This window comes from Salmo trutta, chromosome 3 (assembly GCF_901001165.1).
Source record: "Salmo trutta chromosome 3, fSalTru1.1, whole genome shotgun sequence".
Taxonomy (NCBI): domain Eukaryota; kingdom Metazoa; phylum Chordata; class Actinopteri; order Salmoniformes; family Salmonidae; genus Salmo; species Salmo trutta.
This window is the reverse complement of record NC_042959.1, coordinates 52,356,552-52,376,420: the sequence shown is the minus strand read 5'-3', so window position 1 is coordinate 52,376,420 and position 19,869 is coordinate 52,356,552. Positions and strand designations below refer to the sequence as shown.

General features: G+C 42.8%; 3 protein-coding genes across 3 annotated transcripts in view; 1 reads left to right on the top strand and 2 right to left on the bottom strand.

Moving 5' to 3' along the window:
- Positions 1 to 450: 450 nt before the first annotated feature.
- On the top strand, positions 451 to 9,328 carry LOC115178119 (ras-related protein Rab-5A). Its single transcript, XM_029739152.1, has 6 exons — positions 451 to 630; positions 2,616 to 2,843; positions 4,688 to 4,839; positions 7,273 to 7,395; positions 7,535 to 7,628; positions 7,733 to 9,328. Exons 2-6 carry the CDS (start codon positions 2,678 to 2,680, stop codon positions 7,846 to 7,848), a joined length of 651 nt encoding a protein of 216 aa, XP_029595012.1. The 5' UTR covers positions 451 to 630; positions 2,616 to 2,677; the 3' UTR covers positions 7,849 to 9,328.
- Positions 9,329 to 9,385: 57 nt separating this feature from the next.
- LOC115165577 (protein phosphatase 2C-like domain-containing protein 1) lies at positions 9,386 to 11,304 on the bottom strand. Its single transcript, XM_029718779.1, has 3 exons — positions 11,294 to 11,304; positions 10,308 to 11,131; positions 9,386 to 10,197 (listed from the first exon to the last, which is right to left on the bottom strand). Exons 1-3 carry the CDS (start codon positions 11,302 to 11,304, stop codon positions 9,386 to 9,388), a joined length of 1,647 nt encoding a protein of 548 aa, XP_029574639.1.
- A 5,368-nt stretch (positions 11,305 to 16,672) lies between these two features.
- LOC115178108 (zinc finger protein 385D) overlaps positions 16,673 to 19,869 on the bottom strand; it is a 37,760-nt gene continuing 34,563 nt past the window's right edge. Inside the window, exons 6-8 of the mRNA XM_029739142.1 lie at positions 19,683 to 19,864; positions 19,003 to 19,104; positions 16,673 to 18,243 (exon numbers count right to left, since the gene is read on the bottom strand). Of these exons, the coding sequence (XP_029595002.1) occupies positions 17,998 to 18,243; positions 19,003 to 19,104; positions 19,683 to 19,864 (530 nt within the window). The 3' untranslated portion in view covers positions 16,673 to 17,997. The remainder of the gene's footprint in view (positions 18,244 to 19,002; positions 19,105 to 19,682; positions 19,865 to 19,869) is intronic.

The following is a 19,869-nucleotide window of genomic DNA, read 5'->3' as shown; positions in this document are numbered from 1 at the left end:
GTGAATTAGTTATCACACTTGTGTAACATTACCTCTTTGTCTTATAAAACGATTAGTTTTCCGGGTCCTTTCATAAGAGGCAATCTGCAGTTGCTACATCGATTTTTGGACTTGTAAATTAATGAAATGCACAAATTGATTATTTAAGAATATAACTTATACATTCCTCGAACTTAGTTCAACTGTCGGACCCCATCAGAACCCTAAATATACGTTTATTTTACTCCAACAAAGTAAATGTAAACAAACGTTGTATAACCTCAAAACATAGTTCAAACTATAATGTTGATACCATGGATGGCCAGTCCTTGTATCCATAGCTCTGTCTATTAATTTGAGAGCGGTTACCTTTCTCTAGCCCCATCCCTCAGCTTTTTACCGAAACAGTGGCCGGGACCACGTTGTTGTTTCAATCGCTGATTGCCCCTTTAACACGAGTGGTGATTGGTTTATTCTCAGCGCTAAGTAGGTACTCGATGTATCGTCATACACCGTACCATGCAAAACAAACGGGAAGTGGGAAAGGGACAACCTTTATGAAATTTATCGACCTTTGAAAATATTGTGGAGTACCGGAAATATATATTTTTGTAAATCCCTTCAGCTACCTAGTTAATTATATCGGATAAGGTAAGCAGATATCATTCTAGCTAGCCAGTTTACCGGCAGAACTAGCTTGCTAGCAGGCCTGGCTAGGCCGAAAGCTATGTTATGTTAGCTAGCTCACAGCAAATAATAAACCAGCAGTTGACCCGTTCTTAATATACTGTTATGAGTTGACCATTGAAATGTATGTAGCTAGCTTCCACGTATTTGCGTGAAGCAGGGTGAGGTGTGGTTCAACCTTATCTAGCTTGCTAGCGGTAAGACCGATAGTTTTCGTGTACGAACTAGCTAATTTTTCAATATACTGTATGTACTGTAGTTAGTTAGTTAGATAAAGTAAACTAGCTCGCTAACAGTAGCCACCTAATCTAAATAATTATAGTTAGCTAGTTATAACTAGCTGGCTGGCTGGCTAGCTAGCGTGCTAGCTAACCAATTTGTCGTAGACAAGATTGGACCAATGGGTGGGACTGAGGAAGCTAATCATTATTTTTGACGGACACAGTGCTTGATGATAGGTTTTATCCGCCATCATGACTGACTAGCTAGCTAGTCAACACAGTGGTTATTTGTGGTTAAGACTGACGTAACACGATTTCGACCCACATGTCTTCACTGCAATTATTTTTGGCTAGACTAGACACATAGGCTTGTTGTGTTTACTTGTTGGGACTAGGGTTTCACATTTTGGGAAATATTCAGAGGTGGAAACTTTCCGTGGGAATTAACGGGAATATATGATTATTAATACCATTTAAATGTAGATGTTTTTTGCATTTGATATATTTACCATATCATATGGAGACATTTTACCTTATCATAAGTAGACATAAATGCAAATGATAAAATCCTTCCAATAAAAAAAAAAAAATAGTTACGAATTGAACTTTAATTAAATGAGCTGACTCTGAACATGGGATGATTTCACTGAACAAAAGAAAGGGAATATTGAATGATCCCCAATGATCTATCGCATCTCCCAAAAACGTTTTCAACATACATCTGTAAAATTATATTCTAGAAGCTAAAGCTTTGGTTGTCTTCCTCTCAGGCTTCCATGTCTTCTCCCTGTAACTCCTCAATGTCTACCTCTTGAACATCAGACTCTGAGGCCTCATCTTCACTGTCACTTTCCAACCTTGTTGAGGATGGCTCGTTGTCAGGCCTTCTATTGGTCAGCCTGTTGCGTGCTTTGGTGTGCGTGTTCACAAACAAGAACCAGTTGTGCTCTGAAGCGGCTGATGTTGGTGGGATTTGGAGGATGATGGAGGCAACAGGGGGAAGAGCCTCAGATCCAAAAAGTCCTTTCTGCCAGGTGGCTGATAAGATATGTTGGTATATTGCATCTCCATCCCAATGCCCTTGCTTGGAAGTGTACTTTGCCAGACTGCCAAGAACCTTGCCCTCATCCAGGCCAAGGTGGTGAGACATGGTAGTGATGACACCATAGGCCTTGTTGATCTCTGCACCAGACAAGATGCTCTTGCCAGCATACTCGGGGTCCAACATATACGCTGCGGCATGTATGGGCTTCAGGCAGAAGTCTTCATCCTTTTTGATGTATTTCAGAACTGCAGTTTCTTTTTTCAGTTAACTTTTTTGTTGTTGATGAATTTAAGAAAAATCGCCCAAATTCCCGGGCTTAACTTCCCATAGAAAATTCCGGAAATTTCCCGGAAAGTTTCCGACCCTTTGCAACCCTAGTTGGGACAGTTAAGAAATAGGTGTAATATACTCTTTGTAAACAAGTCTAACTTTACTAGCTAATTGCCAAGTGAAAGTCATCACATTTCCAAATACTGTCTGTAGTTAACAAGCTAGCTACATCCTGTGATTCAATGATATTACAATGATGATCAGAAACAAAGCTAATTGAACAATTTCTAACCAATTAAACGTCACAAAGTTGATCATTTGGATTATTTTGTAGTTGTATTTTTTTTTTCCCCCACTACTTTATTCAGTGATCTATTGACGATTTAAGTAATGTGACATATCATTTTTGGCAGTTCTAGGAGTGACCATTCAAGCGGTACTTCTGCATCCAGAGCAAGAGACTGGGGTGTAGGACATGGCAAGTAGGGGTGGTGCAACACGACCCAATGGGCCGAACACAGGCAACAAGATCTCCCAATTCAAATTAGTACTTTTAGGGGAGTCCGCCGTGGGAAAGTCCAGTCTTGTACTTCGCTTCGTCAAGGGCCAGTTTCATGAATTCCAAGAGAGCACAATCGGAGGTAGGCTGATCTGACATCTTCTATTCATGTACAGTGAGGGAAAAAAGTATTTGATCCCCTGCTGATTTTGTACGTTTGCCCACTGACAAAGAAATTATCAGTCTATAATTTTAATGGTAGGTTTATTTGAACAGTGAGACAGAATAACAACAAAAATATCCAGAAAAACGCATGTCAAAATTTTATAAATTGATTAGCATTTTAATGAGGGAAATAAGTATTTGACCCCTCTGCAAAACATGACTGAGTACTTGGTGGCAAAACCCTTGTTGGCAATCACAGAGGTCAGACGTTTCTTGTAGTTGGCCAGCAGGTTTGCACACATCTCAGGAGGGATTTTGTCCCACTCCTCTTTGCAGATCTTCTCCAATTCATTAAGGTTTCGAGGCTGACGTTTGGCAACTCGAACCTTCAGCTCCCTCCACACATTTTCTATGGGATTAAGGTCTGGAGACTGGCTAGGCCACTCCAGGACCTTAATGTGCTTCTTCTTGAGCCACTCCTTTGTTGCCTTGGCCGTGTGTTTTGGGTCATTGTCATGCTGGAATACCCATCCACGACCCATTTTCAATGCCCTGGCTGAGGGAAGGAGGTTCTCACCCAAGATTTGATGGTACATGGCCCCGTCCATCGTCCCTTTGATGCGGTGAAGTTGTCCTGTCCCCTTAGCAGAAAAACACCCCCAAAGCATAATGTTTCCACCTCCATGTTTGACGGTGGAGATGGTGTTTTTGGGGTCATAGGCAGCATTCCTCCTCCTCCAAACACGGCGAGTTGAGTTGATGCCAAAGAGCTCCATTTTGGTCTCATCTGACCACAACACTTTCACCCAGTTGTCCTCTGAATCATTCAGATGTTCATTGGCAAACTTCAGACGGACATGTGCTTTCTTGAGCAGGGGGACCTTGCGGGCGCTGCAGGATTTCAGTCCTTCACGGCGTATTGTGTTACCAATTGTTTTCTTGGTGACTATGGTCCCAGCTGCCTTGAAATCATTGACAAGATGCTCCCGTGTAGTTCTGGGCTGATTCCTCACCGTTCTCATGATCATTGCAACTCAACGAGGTGAGATCTTGCATGGACCCCCAGGCCGTGGGATATTGACAGTTCTTTTGTGTTTCTTCCATTTGCAAAAAATCGCACCAACTGTTGTCACCTTCTCACCAAGCTGCTTGGCGATGGTCTTGTAGCCCATTCCAGCCCTATGTAGGTCTACAATCTTGTCCCTGACATCCTTGGAGAGCTCTTTGGTCTTGGCCATGGTGGAGAGTTTGGAATCTGATTGATTGATTGCTTCTGTGGACAGGTGTCTTTTATACAGGTAACAAGCTGAGATTAGGAGCACTCCCTTTAAGAGTGTGCGCCTAATCTCAGCTCGTTACCTGTATAAAAGACACCTGGGAGCCAGAAATCTTTCTGATTGAGAGGGGGTCAAATCTTATTTCCCTCATTAAAATGCAAATCAATTTATAACATTTTTGACATGTGTTTTTCTGGATGTTTTTGTTATTCTGTCTCTCACTGTTCAAATAAACCTACCATTAAAATTATAGACTGATCATTTCTTTGTCAGTGGGCAAATGTACAAAATCAGCAGGGGATCAAATACTTTTTTCCCTCACTGTATTAGTGGTTTTGGGTTATGTCCATTCCACTATCTTTTTGTCCTGTAGTGATTCTGACTACATTTCTGATTACATTCTGTAGGATATGCGATCTCCCATGATTTTATATATATATATATATTATTAGTCCATTGTTGGAAACTGGACAGCCAGATGTTTTTCTTTTAGACTACTGCAACAAAATTCTAAATGCTGCTATGACTGTTTGTCTCCTCTCAGCTGCCTTCCTGACTCAGACAGTATGTTTGGATGACACAACAGTCAAGTTTGAGATCTGGGACACAGCTGGTCAGGAGCGCTACCACAGCTTAGCACCCATGTACTACAGAGGTGCCCAGGCCGCAATCGTGGTCTACGACATCACTAACAAAGTGAGTCAGCAGCCGGGTTTATGTACTCTGTCACACATTAAAAGAGACTCTTAAATTAGGTACAGTGCATTTGGAAAGTATTCAGACCCCTTCCCTTTCTCCACATTTTTATTCTTAAATGGATTAAATGTTTTTTCCCCCTCATCAATCTACACACAATACCCCATAATGACAAAGCAAAAACAGGGTATTAGACATTAACATGTGTTAAAAATAAAAACATGATGCGTAAATAAGGTAAGTATTCAGACCTTTTGCTATGAGACTTGAAATTGAGCTTAGGTGCATCCTGTTTCCATTGATCATCCTTGAGATGTTTCTACAACTTGATTGAAGTCCACCTGTGGTAAATTCAATTGAATGGACATGATTAGGAAAGGCACACATCTGTCTATATAAGGTCCCACAGTTGACAGTGCATATCAGAGCAAGAACTAAGCCATGAGGTCGGAGGAATTGTCCGTAGATATCCAAGACAGGATTGTGTCGAGGCACAGATTTGGTAGAAGGGTACCAAAACATTTCTACAGCATTGAAGGTCCCCAAGGACAGTGTCTCCATTCTTAAATGGAAGAAGTTTGGAACCACCAAGACTCTTCCTAGAGCTGGCCGCCCAGCCAAAATGAGGAATCGGGGGAGAAGGGCCTAGGCCAGGGAGGTGACCAAGAACCCAATGGTCACTCTGACAGAGCTCCAGAGTTCCTCTGTGGAGATGGGAGAACCTCTCAGAAGGACAACCATCTCTGCAGCACTCCACCAATCAGGCCTTTATGGTAGAGTGGCCAGACAGACGCCACTCTTCAGTAAAAGGCACATGACATCCCGCTAAAGGACTCTCAGACCATGAGAAACAAGATTCTCTGGTCTGATGAAACCAAGATTGAACTCTTTGGCCTGAATGCCAAGCGTCACGTCTGGAGGAAACCTGGCACCATCCCTATGGTGGTGGCAGCATCATGTTATGGAGATGTTTTTCAGTGGCAGGGACTGGGAGACTAGTCAGGATCGTGTGGAAAGACGAACAGAGAAAAGTACAGTGAGGTCCTTTGATGAAAACATGAAAACCTGCTCAGGACCTCAGACTGGGGCGAAGGTTCACCTTCCAACAGGACAACGACCCTAAGCACACAGCCAAGACAACGCAGGAGTGTCTTTGGGACAAGTCTCTGAATGTCCTTGAGTGGCCCATCCAGAGCCCAGACTTGAACTCGATCAAACTTCTCTGGAGAGACCTGCAAATAGCTCCCCATCCAACCTGACAGAGCTTGTGAGGGTTCAAGTCAGGTGTGCCAAGCTTGTAGCGTCATACTCAAGAAGACTCGAGGCTGTAATCTCTGCCAAAGGTGCTTCAACAAAGTACGGAGTAAAGGGTCTGAATACTTATGTAAAATTTGATATTTCAGTTTTATATCTTTAATACATTAGTAAAAATTTCTGTGCCTGTTTTTGCTTTGTCATTGTGTGTAGGTTGATGAGGGGGCACAAACAATTGAATCCATTTTAGAATAAGGCTGTAACGTAACAATGTGTAAAAAGTAAAGGGGTCTGAATACTTTCCGAATGAACTGTATAGCATTAGATACAGCTGAAGACATTTTGTGAAAATTTAGCAGGAGTTTGATTATTAGGCCCTCTTTAATAGGCCTAGTTGAGAAGCTGAAGAAAATATTGAGGAAAAAGGGTAGCCTCGTTTTGCTGACATGTTTTCAAGCATTTTTCTGTAGTTCTTAGATTTGACCCAAGTCTAAAATATCCCTATTAATTTAATTTGGTCCTAACAAACTTGTCACATCTAGGGAACTTTTGTTTTGACAGCTCCTCAATTTATTTGTTAATGTTTTTACCCCTAGTTGCACCATACTTTCCCAAACCATCTTTCTGTTCAATGTGTGAATTGATATTTTATGTTGTATATTGTTTCTGATACTTTGTGCTACTATTTTGGCCAGGTCTCTCTTGTAAAAGAGAGTCTCATTGAGATGAACAAACCTGGTAAAAATAAAGGTAAAAAAAAAGAGCAACTCCAATAAGAAATTCTATGTTGATCCCCATGTCTGCTTTTGCTCTATTTGCTAAGACGTTTGCTGGGAAGTTGATGGAACATAGTATTTCATGGAAATAAGCTGTCAAACGAGCTTGGTTTTCTAACTCAATGCTTTGTACATAAAGCTTAAGCCAATGTTTGGAGCAGAGCATGACTTCAACTCAGGAATATGATACATCTTGTTGACAAACTCCCCATACATGTAAGCTGGGGAACATTATATTTAATTGTCATATTTTATAGAAGTTCTCCTTTAACGAGACCACATCTTGGATATCCTGCAAAGTCAATAGCATAACCAGGGAATGAAGGGAGGGGTTGTGTTGTCATTCTTCCACAAGGACCTTGTTATTGTCTGACTTAATCTCTCGTCCTCTGCTGTTTGCCAGGAGTCCTTTGCACGAGCAAAGAACTGGGTTAAGGAGCTTCAGAGACAAGCCAGTCCAAATATTGTAATAGCGTTGGCTGGGAACAAAGCTGACCTTGCAAACAAAAGAGCATTGGATTTTCAGGTTTGTGCCGGTGAATTTGCTAATGAACATTACACTGTGCTAGTTTTATTCTCAATGGAGTCATCAAACAATTTGACCTGTAAGGCAGTTAAACACAACCTTTGTTGCATATTGACTGATTTTGGTGGTTTTCTTCCAGGATGCCCAGTCATACGCAGATGATAACAGTTTACTGTTCATGGAAACATCAGCAAAGACCTCTATGAACGTTAATGAGATGTTCATGGCTATTGGTAAGTGTTTTATGTTCCATGTTCATTACACTTAGACTAACATTTTCAAACTATCAATCTGATAATAGAAACAGGTCCTAAACATTTTCCCTATCGCTTCACAGCAAAGAAATTACCCAAGAACGAGCCTCAAGCTGAGGGCGCGAACAGTGGGCGGAACCGGGGAGTGGATCTTACGGAGGCAGCTCAGCCCACCAGCCGCTCCTGCTGCAGTACCTAAACCTGGCCCACTCTTCCCACATGCACCTTCCCCCTCTCCTCCTAACTCTGAATAACATCTGGACATGGTGTTCTCCTTTCTGACATCAGACCTTCCACCTCTCGTCCTTTCTCCCCGGAATAGCTAAAGACTCTGTATAGCTGCATTTAATACTTTTTTTGCTTTCATTTTAAAAAGTGTATATCAGTATAATGTATGCATGTATCACTACAAGGCCTAAAACATATATTATTATTATTTTTTACTTAATTCAGTTGGAAGACTAACCCCTACGAGAGAGAGAAAGGTGTGTGTGTGTGTGTGTGTGATTCCCTGAAGAGAAAGTTTAACCTAGGTCATAGGGTTAGTGGACTGGGGATAAAAGTAAGCTGTGTCCTTCCAACATAAACAAACCAAATTCCCCCATTGTTAAATGCCTGGAGGCTGTGACTGTTTGTACTGAGTATTATAATATTATTGAAGCAGTGTCAGGCAAGGACTGTCAAACCAAGCATTCCTCCTCCTTGCGTCTGCTGCCGAGACGACGACATCTCCGTCTGCAGAGAAGTTCGGCGAGAACATCCAACGCCATTACACAACTGGCCCACTGCAACCGGTTGAACAGGATTTAAGGGTGGTTTTGTGATTGGATGGCTGGTGACTATGCAAGTTTGTCACATATATGATGACTGGCTTGTGGATCATGGGAAGTCCGTCTTGAAGTCACAACATTCTCTGATGCATTGATTTAATGAAGAACACTGAGACAGTTGGACATGCTCAGACAAGCTTTGTAAATTGTCTTGTAAAGACCTAACATATGACTAGTCCTTTGTTTCCCCAAACTGCTATTGTTCAGCTATCAACTTGTCAGAATTAGTGGTGTTTAAAATTAGGCCTCAAAACATGCACCAACATAAGTCTTGACTATTACCTATCATCGGTCTGTGGAATATTACTCTACTGTTATATAGGATGTTGCAATGTTGTCTTCTACCAATACATCTTGGAGGGCATAAGCTTGTCAGGAAAATGTCTAGAGATTTCGAACAAGTGTACAGTACACCAATGTAGGTCTAGGTCAGCTATGGGTTTGTTACCTTGTCACAAACTGGTCAAATGCTAATCAATGGTGGTCTTTTTAAATATGTAGTGTTATTAACAATTCAATTGCAACTCCCCTGTGTCTTGTTACTTTTCTCCGAATGGTCTGTTCATATTTCAGAGGACTCTTATTGCATTGCACAATTGTTGGTTATATTTTAATTAATGACTGGCCATTACATTTTATAAAACTGATGCACTGTGTCGGCCTTGCTAACCTATTGCCTCAAACAACTGATAGTGGCACTAACTGACTGGTAGTCTTTCTGAAGCCAGGTGGATTTAACAATGTAAAACATGACTAGTGAAGAAGGACTGATCAGTGAGTGTCAGGGTACAAGTCACTAAATTCAATAAATTAGGTATATTGTATGCCTTTATGTTTTCAATATCACAAGAATTGCAAGAGCTGTTCATTTTTGGCAAAACTTGAAAAATTGTCCTGAAGTTATAATTACATGGTATTGGTTTGCTTTGTCAACTCGCCTTTGAGAGTGTTTTCTCTGAGCACATCCAATCCATGAAGAAGTATGACTATGACTGAAATGTTTTCCTTTGAACCTGAGACCAATGCTGTGTCCACTAGCTCTCTACAAATGTCAGCTGCAAGGCGCTCGTAGTCCAAGGTGAGATTCTTCAGACTGTCAGCCATAGTTCCCTTCACATTGACCTCACTCTCCTGCTGCAGGACTGAGGATTGATGTCTCTCTGTTTCCTCTGCATTCTGCATATCTCTAGCTTGTACCCCCAGAGGCTCTGGCATGTCCAACTCTGGTGGGTTGTCCTCATCCTTGACACTGGAAGGTTCTACACTATCAAAAATAGATGACCCTGATCTTGACTGTATGCAACTTTGAGAATCTGAAACGAGCGAATCTGAAACCGTTTGCATGAGGCACAGGGTCTTCAATATTAATTTCTGTTGAGTCAACTCAATGACAGTCAGAGCTCTCTCAGCCACTGCATGCTCATCCAAGACTTCCCAGAGGCCACTGGACGCTAGGACCAGCAGCTGGAAGGATGGATCTGTGGGTAGCGACACAGAGTAAGGCACAGGGATGACTGACTTCTTCAGCGTGCGATCGCCATAATGACCAAGCCCTCGGGTGGCCTTGGTCAGCCCCTCCACCAGACCATGCTGTTTGTTGACGCTGATTGCCCCTCCGGACTGGAGGATGCGTTTGCGCTCCTTAGGGTTGGACGTGCTGTGGTCTTTGGTCAGACGGAAGCCCCTGCCTTGTTTGTACAGCACCGCATGGACATTACCTGTGAAATGGGAATCAACAAGAGATTTGGAAATTGATAGTATTCAATGAATAAGACTTGTTCTGTATCATATTTTCTATGTATTATCAGTATGCTAGTAAAATACTGACCACAGTTAGCAATGAGAATTCTTCCACCCTGTAACTCCTGTGAGGGGGTTGGTGTATTACTCTCCTGTCCTGTTCCCTGCTCCTTCCCATCTGAGGAGGGCAGCCCACTGTCGATCAGGCAGAGGAGCGCTGTGCAGCCACTCCAGCGGATCTTGGAGGTCTCGTTCTTGCCAAGCCCCAGGACCCGGTCCATCTTCCAGAAGGCTGTGGTGAAGGCTAGGTTCACCTGTTCCAGTTTGGTCAGATTCTCCAGCTGCTCAGGGCCTAGGCCTAGTTCAATGTTCTGGGCCTGGCCTGGGTAAGGTCTGTTGTAGTCTTTCTGGAACAGGGCCTCAAAGCGTGACAGTAGCTTCACCTGGTCCTTCTCCAAGGAGAGCAAGGGGTCCTGTTTGGAGAGTTGCTCCAGGACTAAAACGGGCATCTCCCTAGATGCCGTAACTGCAGAAATTTGTCCGTGAAACCCGTCAAAGACCCCGAAAAAGCTGGTCCCCTCTTTGCCTCCATACCCCTCATGAAAAACGGTCACATCCTCCATGTTCTTTTTCCATGTGGAGTTTCTCTCCTCACACACTGCCACAGCACGGATGAAAGGGTTGCTCACTGTGTGCGTGGTGACGCTGTATTCTGCCATGCGCTGAAGTTGGACAAAGTCCACACACTGGACCCTGACGCTGAAGCGGCTCTTACCTTTCTCCAGATTGGAAGATGGGTTGCCATGGATATTGCTCCCACTGTGGTGGAGGGCATGGTGTTGGGAAGGGTAAGGGCTTCCTGTGTCAGGACTGGAGCCAAAGGATTCCCCAGGGAGCTCCTCTATGGGAATACTGGAGTGAGAATTATTCAAAGAATGGGAATACAAACACAAACAAATCAGGACTGAAATGTGTCGCCCTTTCATTTTCCATTTCACAAGTTAGTAACAAAGAATGACTTATTTCTCAAACTAGCCTAGTGAATATTTCCAGACATAATGTGAAGGGGTGTACCATGAGTCCATTTATGCTCGCCTCAAGTAATGGCAGTACTTTAGATTGAATTCAGCTGTTTACTGGCCTTTCCATGGAAACAGTTTCCCTGGCAACTAAAGGCACTATGACAAAATTGTGCAGCTTGTGCAAGAGCCTTCCAAATAAGTTTTTTTTTTTCCGGAATCAAATGAGGAAAGATGTTTGGTAGGCTTTTGGTCATTATGGACACTTAGAGTAAAGTAGTAGTCTGATTAATAGTGTTGAGGGGAAGGGGACAACAACAAAACAACAAAACGAGTATAGGCTTGTCAATTTACTTAAAGAACTTAAAGAGCTGGCTTTGTGCACCTGTATGGCCCTCTTTAATCCAACAGATGGCAGCAGTAGTACACCGCCTCAAAGGGGACCATGACGGAATGAGTCAGTGTGAGCCAGCCTACCTTATAGGCTACTCTTGAAATGTTGACAAAATCTATAATTTCATACTTGGAGTTTAATGAAATAATCCTTAAACAATTAGAATGAGAATTTGACATCCATACCATCGTTAAAGGCACCTCAAACACACTACATGACCAAAAGTATGTGGACACAGAATCGTCTAGAATATCATTGTATGCTCTAATGTTACGATTTTCCTTCACTGGAACTAAGGGGCCTAGCCCGAACCATGAAAAACATTCCCAGACCATTATTCCTCCTCCACCAAACTTTACAGTTGACATTATGCATTGGGGCAGGTAGTGTTCTCCTGGGATCCGCCAAACCCAGATTCGTTGGACTGCCAGATGGGGAAGCGTGATTCATCACTCCAGAGAACGCGTTTCCGCTGCTCCAGAGTCCAATGGAGGCGAGCTTTACACCACTCCAGCCGACGCTTGGCATTGCGCATGGGGATCTTAGGCTTTTGTGGGGCTGCTCGGCCCATTAAATGAAGCTCCCAACGAAGTTATTGTGCTGACGTTGCTTCCAGAGGCAGTTTGGAACTCGGTAGTGGGTGTTGCAACCGAGGACGAACGAGTTTTACGCGCAACGTGCTTCAGTACTGGCGGTCCCGTTCTGTGAGCTTGTGTGGCCAACCACTTCACGGCTGAGCCGTTGTTGCTCCTAGACGTTTCCACTTCACAATAATGGCTGAAATAGCTGAATCCACTAACTTTTGTATATATAGTGTACCTTACAGAACACTTGTGAAAATGTTGCTATAACACACTGCTGCAATGTACAGACATTACTGCATGACACACAGTCAATAGAGCATTAGGGAAGCAGTGGGATGCAAGAATGTGTTCACTTCCTTCTTACCTTTAGGGGCTCCCGAGTGGTGCAGCGGTCTAAGGCACTGCATCTCAGTGCTAGAGGTGTCACTACAGACCCTGGTTTGTTTCCAAGCTGTATCACAACCGGCTGTGATTGGGAGTCCCATAGGGCGAGGCACAATTGTCTGGGGTAGGCCATCATTGTAAATAACAATTTGTTCTTAACTGACTTGCCTCGTTAAATGAAAAATTATTAAAAAAATAAAACCTGCAGTTGACATGAAACACAAGGTGACACTTCCTGAAAGTCACAGCTGCTATCTGGTGTGATCTCCTTAGCTGGCGGCCTGCATCACCTATCCAACATGTCATCACCGTAACCCTGAGATGTCACTTCCCTGACAGTTCTATTACCATGATAACTCTCCTGGCCCTGCATACATTACTGCTGCATTTCTATATCAGGTGATGAGAAGGAGACAGCAACACTGAAACTAACACAAATTCCCAACTATCGGAACCAGGCAGTTGCCTGCAGGGATATGTCATCTACGGTAAGTTGTTTCAAAAAATGACTCAAAAAAATGTGTCATTGGTAAACAGTTTACATTATCTCCATCTCCACTTTTAATAATAGCTTGAATATTTCCTGTCAACTAAATCTTGATAGGCACTTGACATTGATAGAGAACACTGAACACACACACGCACGCACACTTATACAACCTTTCCACAGACCTTACGCAACCTTTCACTCAGCCCAGGGGCACTTGAATTTTCTTAAGCACGCTATAAAGTGTATAACCTTGCCTTCTAGATCATTCCCAGCATGGTTCTTTTGACATTTGGTTCTTTGGATGTTCTTTGGAAGTTGTGGGAATGCACATTTTTGGTTTCCCATTGGTTCTGGGAATTAAGCTGTAAGTTTCCTGGCCGGTAAAACTGAACGTTTTTTTAAACATTCTGAGAACAGAAGTGGGCAGCATACCACCCTGCATCCCACTGCTGGCTTGCCTCTGAAACTAAGCAGGGTTGATCATGGTCGGTCCCTAGATTGGAGACCAGATGCTGCTGGAAGTGGTGTTGGAGGGCCAGTAGGAGGCACTCTTTCCTCAGGTCTGAAAAAAAAGCAAATATCCCAGAGCATTGATTGAGGATTGCTGTCTTTCGGATGGGACAACATGGTCACCAAAGCTCACATTGCACTTATCATAAGAGTAGGGGTGTTAATCCCAGTGTCCTGCTTAAATTCCAAATCATAGACATGTAATTATCCCCAGCTTCCAATTGGCTCATTCATCCTCTCCGTTGTAACTATTCCCCAGGTCGTTGCTCTACATGAGAATGTGTTCTCAGTCAACTTACTGGTTAAAATATAAAATGTTCCTGTTTACTCATACAAAGTTTTACATATTTGTCTATTCAAACAAACCCCATTTCAAAGAAAACACTCACTCATTAAGATCAGGTGTGGCCAATTAGTGGGTGCAGCCAACACATCTGAACACACTTAACAAGACGGAGGATGGAGAGAGTTTTGTTGACCCAGAGAACGGAGTGTATATTCCTATTATGTTCTTTGAACGTAGTGCCCTTTTATAGGCAGGCTACTCCTCCCATATTGCCTCAGTTAGATATATTAATATGTTCTATTGGAACGCTTTTTTGGTTCCTAGAAGAGACACGGAGCAGTATAAGCATTTATAACATCATACTGGCTGATATATTGGCCAGTCACTGACATGGAACCATTCCCTTTTACTAGTTCTCTGTTGTAATTTATAGCATCTCTCAGATCCGTTCAGACTGGTCCAACACGCTCTCTGTGTGTTTATGGCGGCAGGTTATTCATTAGGGTCACAGTCTCCGTCTCACTTGAGTGACATCTGTTTGAGCCAATAATTAATGGCTCAATAATTGATGTGGCCAAGGAGAGCAAGGCATGGGCGGGTCATATAACTGAAAATACTAATTTAGTATGAGGGGTCAGCCAGTAGTATTCTGAGCTAACAGAGTAAGGGTTTCTGTATGCATGCGATGAATCCATGACAACACTAGTAATCATGTAGGCTAGTATTATTTATTTATTTGTATACTATTTGGGCCAATTTCTTCTCCTTCTGACTCAGTGATTCCCCATGTTGATATTGGACATGACAAAGCCTCGGAATGAAGGTGGATTTGGAGCCAATGGGAGATGTCAACAATAGCTATACTGTACAATGTGGAGAGCAGATAACTTAGTTGGGTTATTTGTTTGCATGTAAATGCTTTCCTTAACTCAGTTCTTAACTCAGTTCCATTCAAACAAACTCATTCCAATACATTTGGGGAAACATGTTTGTAATGTTGTTGTGTCTTGGTCGATCTGAACTACATGGTAACCGTAGACTCCTAAACAAGCCGAAGCTTGTGGGCTTTGCTCTCATTTTTAAGGCCAACGTTATTGCCAAGGTCAAAGGTACTGTATAGCTCTTTAAGACTGAGAAAAAGAAAAGGTAAACGGTACAGTTTAGACACATTACTCTGTGGAATTTCGAAACCAAACCTCAAAAACTCTGACCTATGTTTGGATTAGGATTACATTAGGATTTCCTTCGTTGTTTTGAGCACTCCAATATTTCTACCGTCTCACAAAAAGATTTGACTGGGACTTCTAATCAAATCCCTATCCTAACTTGAACCATGAAAGGCATGAAAGCAGTCTGCTGAAACATGAGACTGTAAAAACAAACTGGCATGTGATGCAGGTGTTCAGTCTAAGATAACAGCACCAGGTTTCAAAACTGTATAAATCCTGATGGAAGAAATATGAAGTTCTAATGGACGTGGAATGTTAATTGAGGCATTTATCATAATGTGGAATCCGAGGTGAACATGGACAGACACGCTGTCTGAATCTGCCCTTGTGTCCCAAGGGTATCCGACTTCAGAGCCTGTTCCTACTGTGTTACTATGCATCCCCCTGCCTGTACATTAGCCCTCCAGCACGACACCGTTTTCTACAGCCTACAGGATAGAAAGGGAAGACCTACTCAAATAGAAACAATAGCTCAATGAACTTCTGTCTTTTTTTAAGATGACAGAAAACAACCAGCTATTAGTTCAGCAGTGTGTGCTACTGCATATAAACACACCTGCTGTTACACATCCACAGCCCACCAGATCAATTCTTCACAATCATAAAATGAATGTTTTCTGTGGTCAAAGAAAAATATATCAAAAGTTTGGTTGGCATCAAGTAGGGAGCAATTCATCAATCCAATCTGTGGTTTTCTCAGGAGTCCTAATTAACAGGTGATAAATGTAAGGTGCTAATATTTTGGAAATAAACCCCTCTGGATGTTACTGTCTGGTACCAAGGAACCTCAATACCCATTTGTCACACATTCAATGTCTTGCTCTCTGGTCATCAGGCGGCCTGCTTTGTTGTTTTTGGAGTTGGATTAGGGTTGGAAGTATCTCCCTCTGGCTGGAGAGGGGAGTTGTGTGTGCCAGGAATGTTGTCAGGAGTCTTTTGGGTAGATATACTGGGGATTGACGCACAGCCTTATGGGTTCATGGACTGGAGCACAGACAGACTGAACAAATGTCTACAATATGTACCTGATGACTTATAGTGTTTTGGTTAGCTCAAATTGCTAGCGCCGAAACCTGTTTATCAATGATTTTGCTTCCTGAGGGGAAGCAATCTGCAGGTTGATGTTTATTGTAATGAGTCTTGTCCTGGAGGCAGAACAGGATGATTTCCCCTTAAATTGACTATGTTGTAAAATAAATAAATACATGTTTTTTTATTTAATTGAATTTTGTTGCTTTTAGGTCTTAATTTAAATGTTAGGGTTAGGCATTAGGGTTAGGTAAAACATCAGATTTTATGACTTTGTGGCTGTGCTAGCTAGTGATCACTCTGCTGCGCTGCTTCCAGAATAAGATTCATGACAAAAACGTTAACCGTCAAGCAAGCTGAGAGCCTTCAAATTGTGTTCTATGTCTACATGACACTATAACGTGTGCATTTGACGTTTTAGTCATTTAGCAGACGCTCTTATCCAGAGTGACTTACAGCAGTGCATACATTTTTGTACATGCATGTGCAACTGTACAGTCCCATTGGTGAATTTTAGCATCAACAAAGTTAACAAAGTAAGACTCTTTTATTTGAAATTGTTCATCTTTTACACATTAACAGATATTATACACAAGCATTAGTGGTCCCTTTAAACCATGACGTGGTCATTCAGAATGGTTATTGGGTGTCAGCTGGGATGGCTTTAAGGTGGAGGGCAAGGTCACACACAAACACCCATATACACCCACACACACACACACACACACACACACACACACAAAGAAACAAACATTTACACACTAACAGACACAGACATGTAATGCAATAGAAACTACAACACATAGTCTAGCCATCTAATACAGAGGGGGGACTTAAAGTGCATACAGCAAAAGAGGAGATCCGTATCAGTCTTTTTTACAAACGTGAGGGATAGCTACCTCCACTGAAGCAATGATCTTAGTGCGACACTATCTTGACCAATATGATATCCCTATAGCACATTTATAGCTCAAACTGTGCCTTGCATTAGACAGAAATGACACTGCATAGTTCACTGGTTTGTCTTATACATTATTGCAGTACAATATAACTCCCAAGTCCTGTCCTTGGGTATGATTCATGGGCAAGAGAATGGCACAGGAACGTTTGGGGCTAAGTAGCCCTGTAATACTAGAAGGGGTGGCTGTTTGGGTACTACTAAGTACTAGCTACTATAGGAGGGAATTGTGATGAGTCAATGACTCTGTGAAGATGGACGAGTAGATTCGACAGGGTGGTCCTACAGTAATGACGAGACTGGCCTGTAGTCAAGTGGAACGGGAAATGCAGGGTTAATACTGTAGAACAGTAGTAATCCAAATGGAATAGAGTGGGCAGTAGTCCAGATGTAATGCTTCAGGTTGTCTGTAGTCCATATGTTTTGGTGAAGATCGTAGTCTTCAGAGGAAACACACCAGGACGACAAACGGTTAAAAGCCGTGGGTGGCCGTCCTATCGCCACTGACCAGAATATCGGCTATTATTTTAGGTTATTTCCCCATGATTCTACATGTTGGATCGTTCACACCCAGCAGGTGATTGCTAACACACCGCGTCCATCTGTTGATTTTAGACATTATTAGTTCCGGTGTGGTTCTTCTCTGAATGTAGGGGGAACCGCAGAGGGAAGGGGGACACATCATAACGGGAGGTCTGGCCAGCCCAGTAGGGTTTATCTGGCAGTATGGGTTAAACAATACCTCTGTGCCTATTATCCCCATATTCTGGTGAAGGTGGCCTGTGGTCCAAATGTATAAAGGGATAAGCAGAGGGAAGAGGACTCTGGTTCATAACAACTTCCGGGGCACGGCCGTCATGGGAAGTCCATGGAGTCTATAGGGTGGGGTTGTGAGTCAGTAGGGGGCAAACAGCAACTGTGTATGGGAGGTCCTGACAGGCCCGGGGGCGGGGCGGAGCAGGGCAGCAGGGAGGGTCTGTGTCTGAAAGAGGGTGGGGCCATGGGAGGGAGCGTGGGCGGAGCGGAGGCCGGGGAAGGCCGAGCCCATGGCTGCTGCTGCTGATGCCAATGCTGCCAGGTGAGCGGGCATTATCTGGGTGATCTGAGGCTGGCACAACTCCTTCCCCACTGTCAGCTTCACCTGGAGAGAGAGAGCGAGAGAGAGAGAGAAAGCGCGAGAAAGAGAGAGACAGAGACAGAGAGAGAGCGAGAGAGACAGAGAGAGAGAGAGAAAGAGAGACAGAGAGAGAGAAAGAGGGAGAGAAAGACAGAACAAAAAACTCAATCAGTGTCTGAGAGTACGGGTTTGAAGGTCAATGGAGCCCTTTGAAATCGTCTTCTGTATTAGTGATAGGGAAATGGAGCTTCTTCTGAACACCAAGATGGAAATTGTTATGTGCTGTCAATCAACTGACTCATGTATTCTATCCTACTGGGAGGAATCTTTGCTCTTTCCGTATATAAGTGTCTCCTCTGGGTTAATACAGTTGATGATGGGATTTAGACGTGTCATTTACCACAGATTGTCAACCCCTGGGCCTGTTCGCAAGTTATCTCTGTCTGCCACTTTATGAGACCCGTGATGGAAACTTGACTTTCATTTTTTTCTGCCATTTGGCCCCAGATGAATCCCCAATACATTCCACCTTTAAGCATGTCGGTCTCAGACCTTGATTTTTACTAGGCCTTTAAAGTCACAAACCGTATCAACTTCACATCCAGGGGTTATTGAATAAACGAATGATGAAGAACACCGTTTTAGATTACAAAACAAGAAAGAGATACCCTCAATCGTGTCTCTCACATCTTGGTGACATAGATTTGTGGAGTAGAGACTTTCTGATTGTTTAGGTGATTCCTATGATTCTGTATTTTGTCAGTATTGAGACGAGGGACTTACTGGTTGTGTGGCCTGGCCTTTTGGGGGTTTACTGTAGGGACTGTATTTGGGTTTGGCCGGTTTGCCCGCCGCTCGGTCTTTGTGACGTCTGCTGCTGATGTGCTGGAGGAGAGATGGAGAGGACAGTAAGGTTATATAGTATGAAAGAGAGAGACCACAAGCGATTGGTCCTAGATTTACTTAAGGGGGCTCATAAAGACCAAGGAGGACAGAACACCACTAATTGATTCAGAAGGGTCGTCAGCCGTAGAGGTACAAATGAAAACAAGAAAATTGCCAGTAAATGCAATATGTCAAAATTGAATAATCAATGCGGCACTCTAAAAGTCCAAATATATATATATATAAAAACTTGCCAATTCAATTTTAGGACATGTTCCATTCATCCAGTTTTGAAAGCCTACCTACTAATTTGTTTCTATTCATTTAGTGTAATCAATGCCTGAAAACAGTTTTCTATAATTTCAAGGTTATATTACGTAGGCTTAGTAATAATTTCTAATTAGACACTACTTCAACGAACCCAAGAGAGACAGATACAGTTATACCACTGATAAGAACATGACATTTAAATATAGTGAATTCAAACAATTTCCATTAACCAAATTCACAATTTTCACTCATGGAACTGTGATGATATACAATGGCTAATGTTCATGTAACACCTTGGTGTATCTCACCTGTTTTAGCTGTGTCTCGGAGTTGACATGCACATCGCAGATCTCACAGTGAAATGTTTTGTTCTGCAGACCCGTGGCTGCCTTGGTGGGCGGAGCTAGCTTACTCTTGACCCCTGGCCGGGGGAAGGACTTGATGGAGCCCACACCACTCCTGGCCTCTAGCATGGTCTTGTGCTTTGTACCTGGA

Bases quoted from the DNA above. Each gene is read 5' to 3' on its own strand.
- LOC115178119 (XM_029739152.1), top strand. From the start codon at position 2,678: ATGGCAAGTAGGGGTGGTGCAACACGACCCAATGGGCCGAACACAGGC. The intron at 2,844-4,687 runs GTAGGCTGATCT...GTCTCCTCTCAG, and splicing joins CCAAGAGAGCACAATCGGAG to CTGCCTTCCTGACTCAGACA. The intron at 4,840-7,272 runs GTGAGTCAGCAG...GCTGTTTGCCAG, and splicing joins TCTACGACATCACTAACAAA to GAGTCCTTTGCACGAGCAAA.
- LOC115165577 (XM_029718779.1), bottom strand. The intron at 10,198-10,307 runs GTCAGTATTTTA...CCCATTTCACAG, and splicing joins AATTCTCATTGCTAACTGTG to GTAATGTCCATGCGGTGCTG.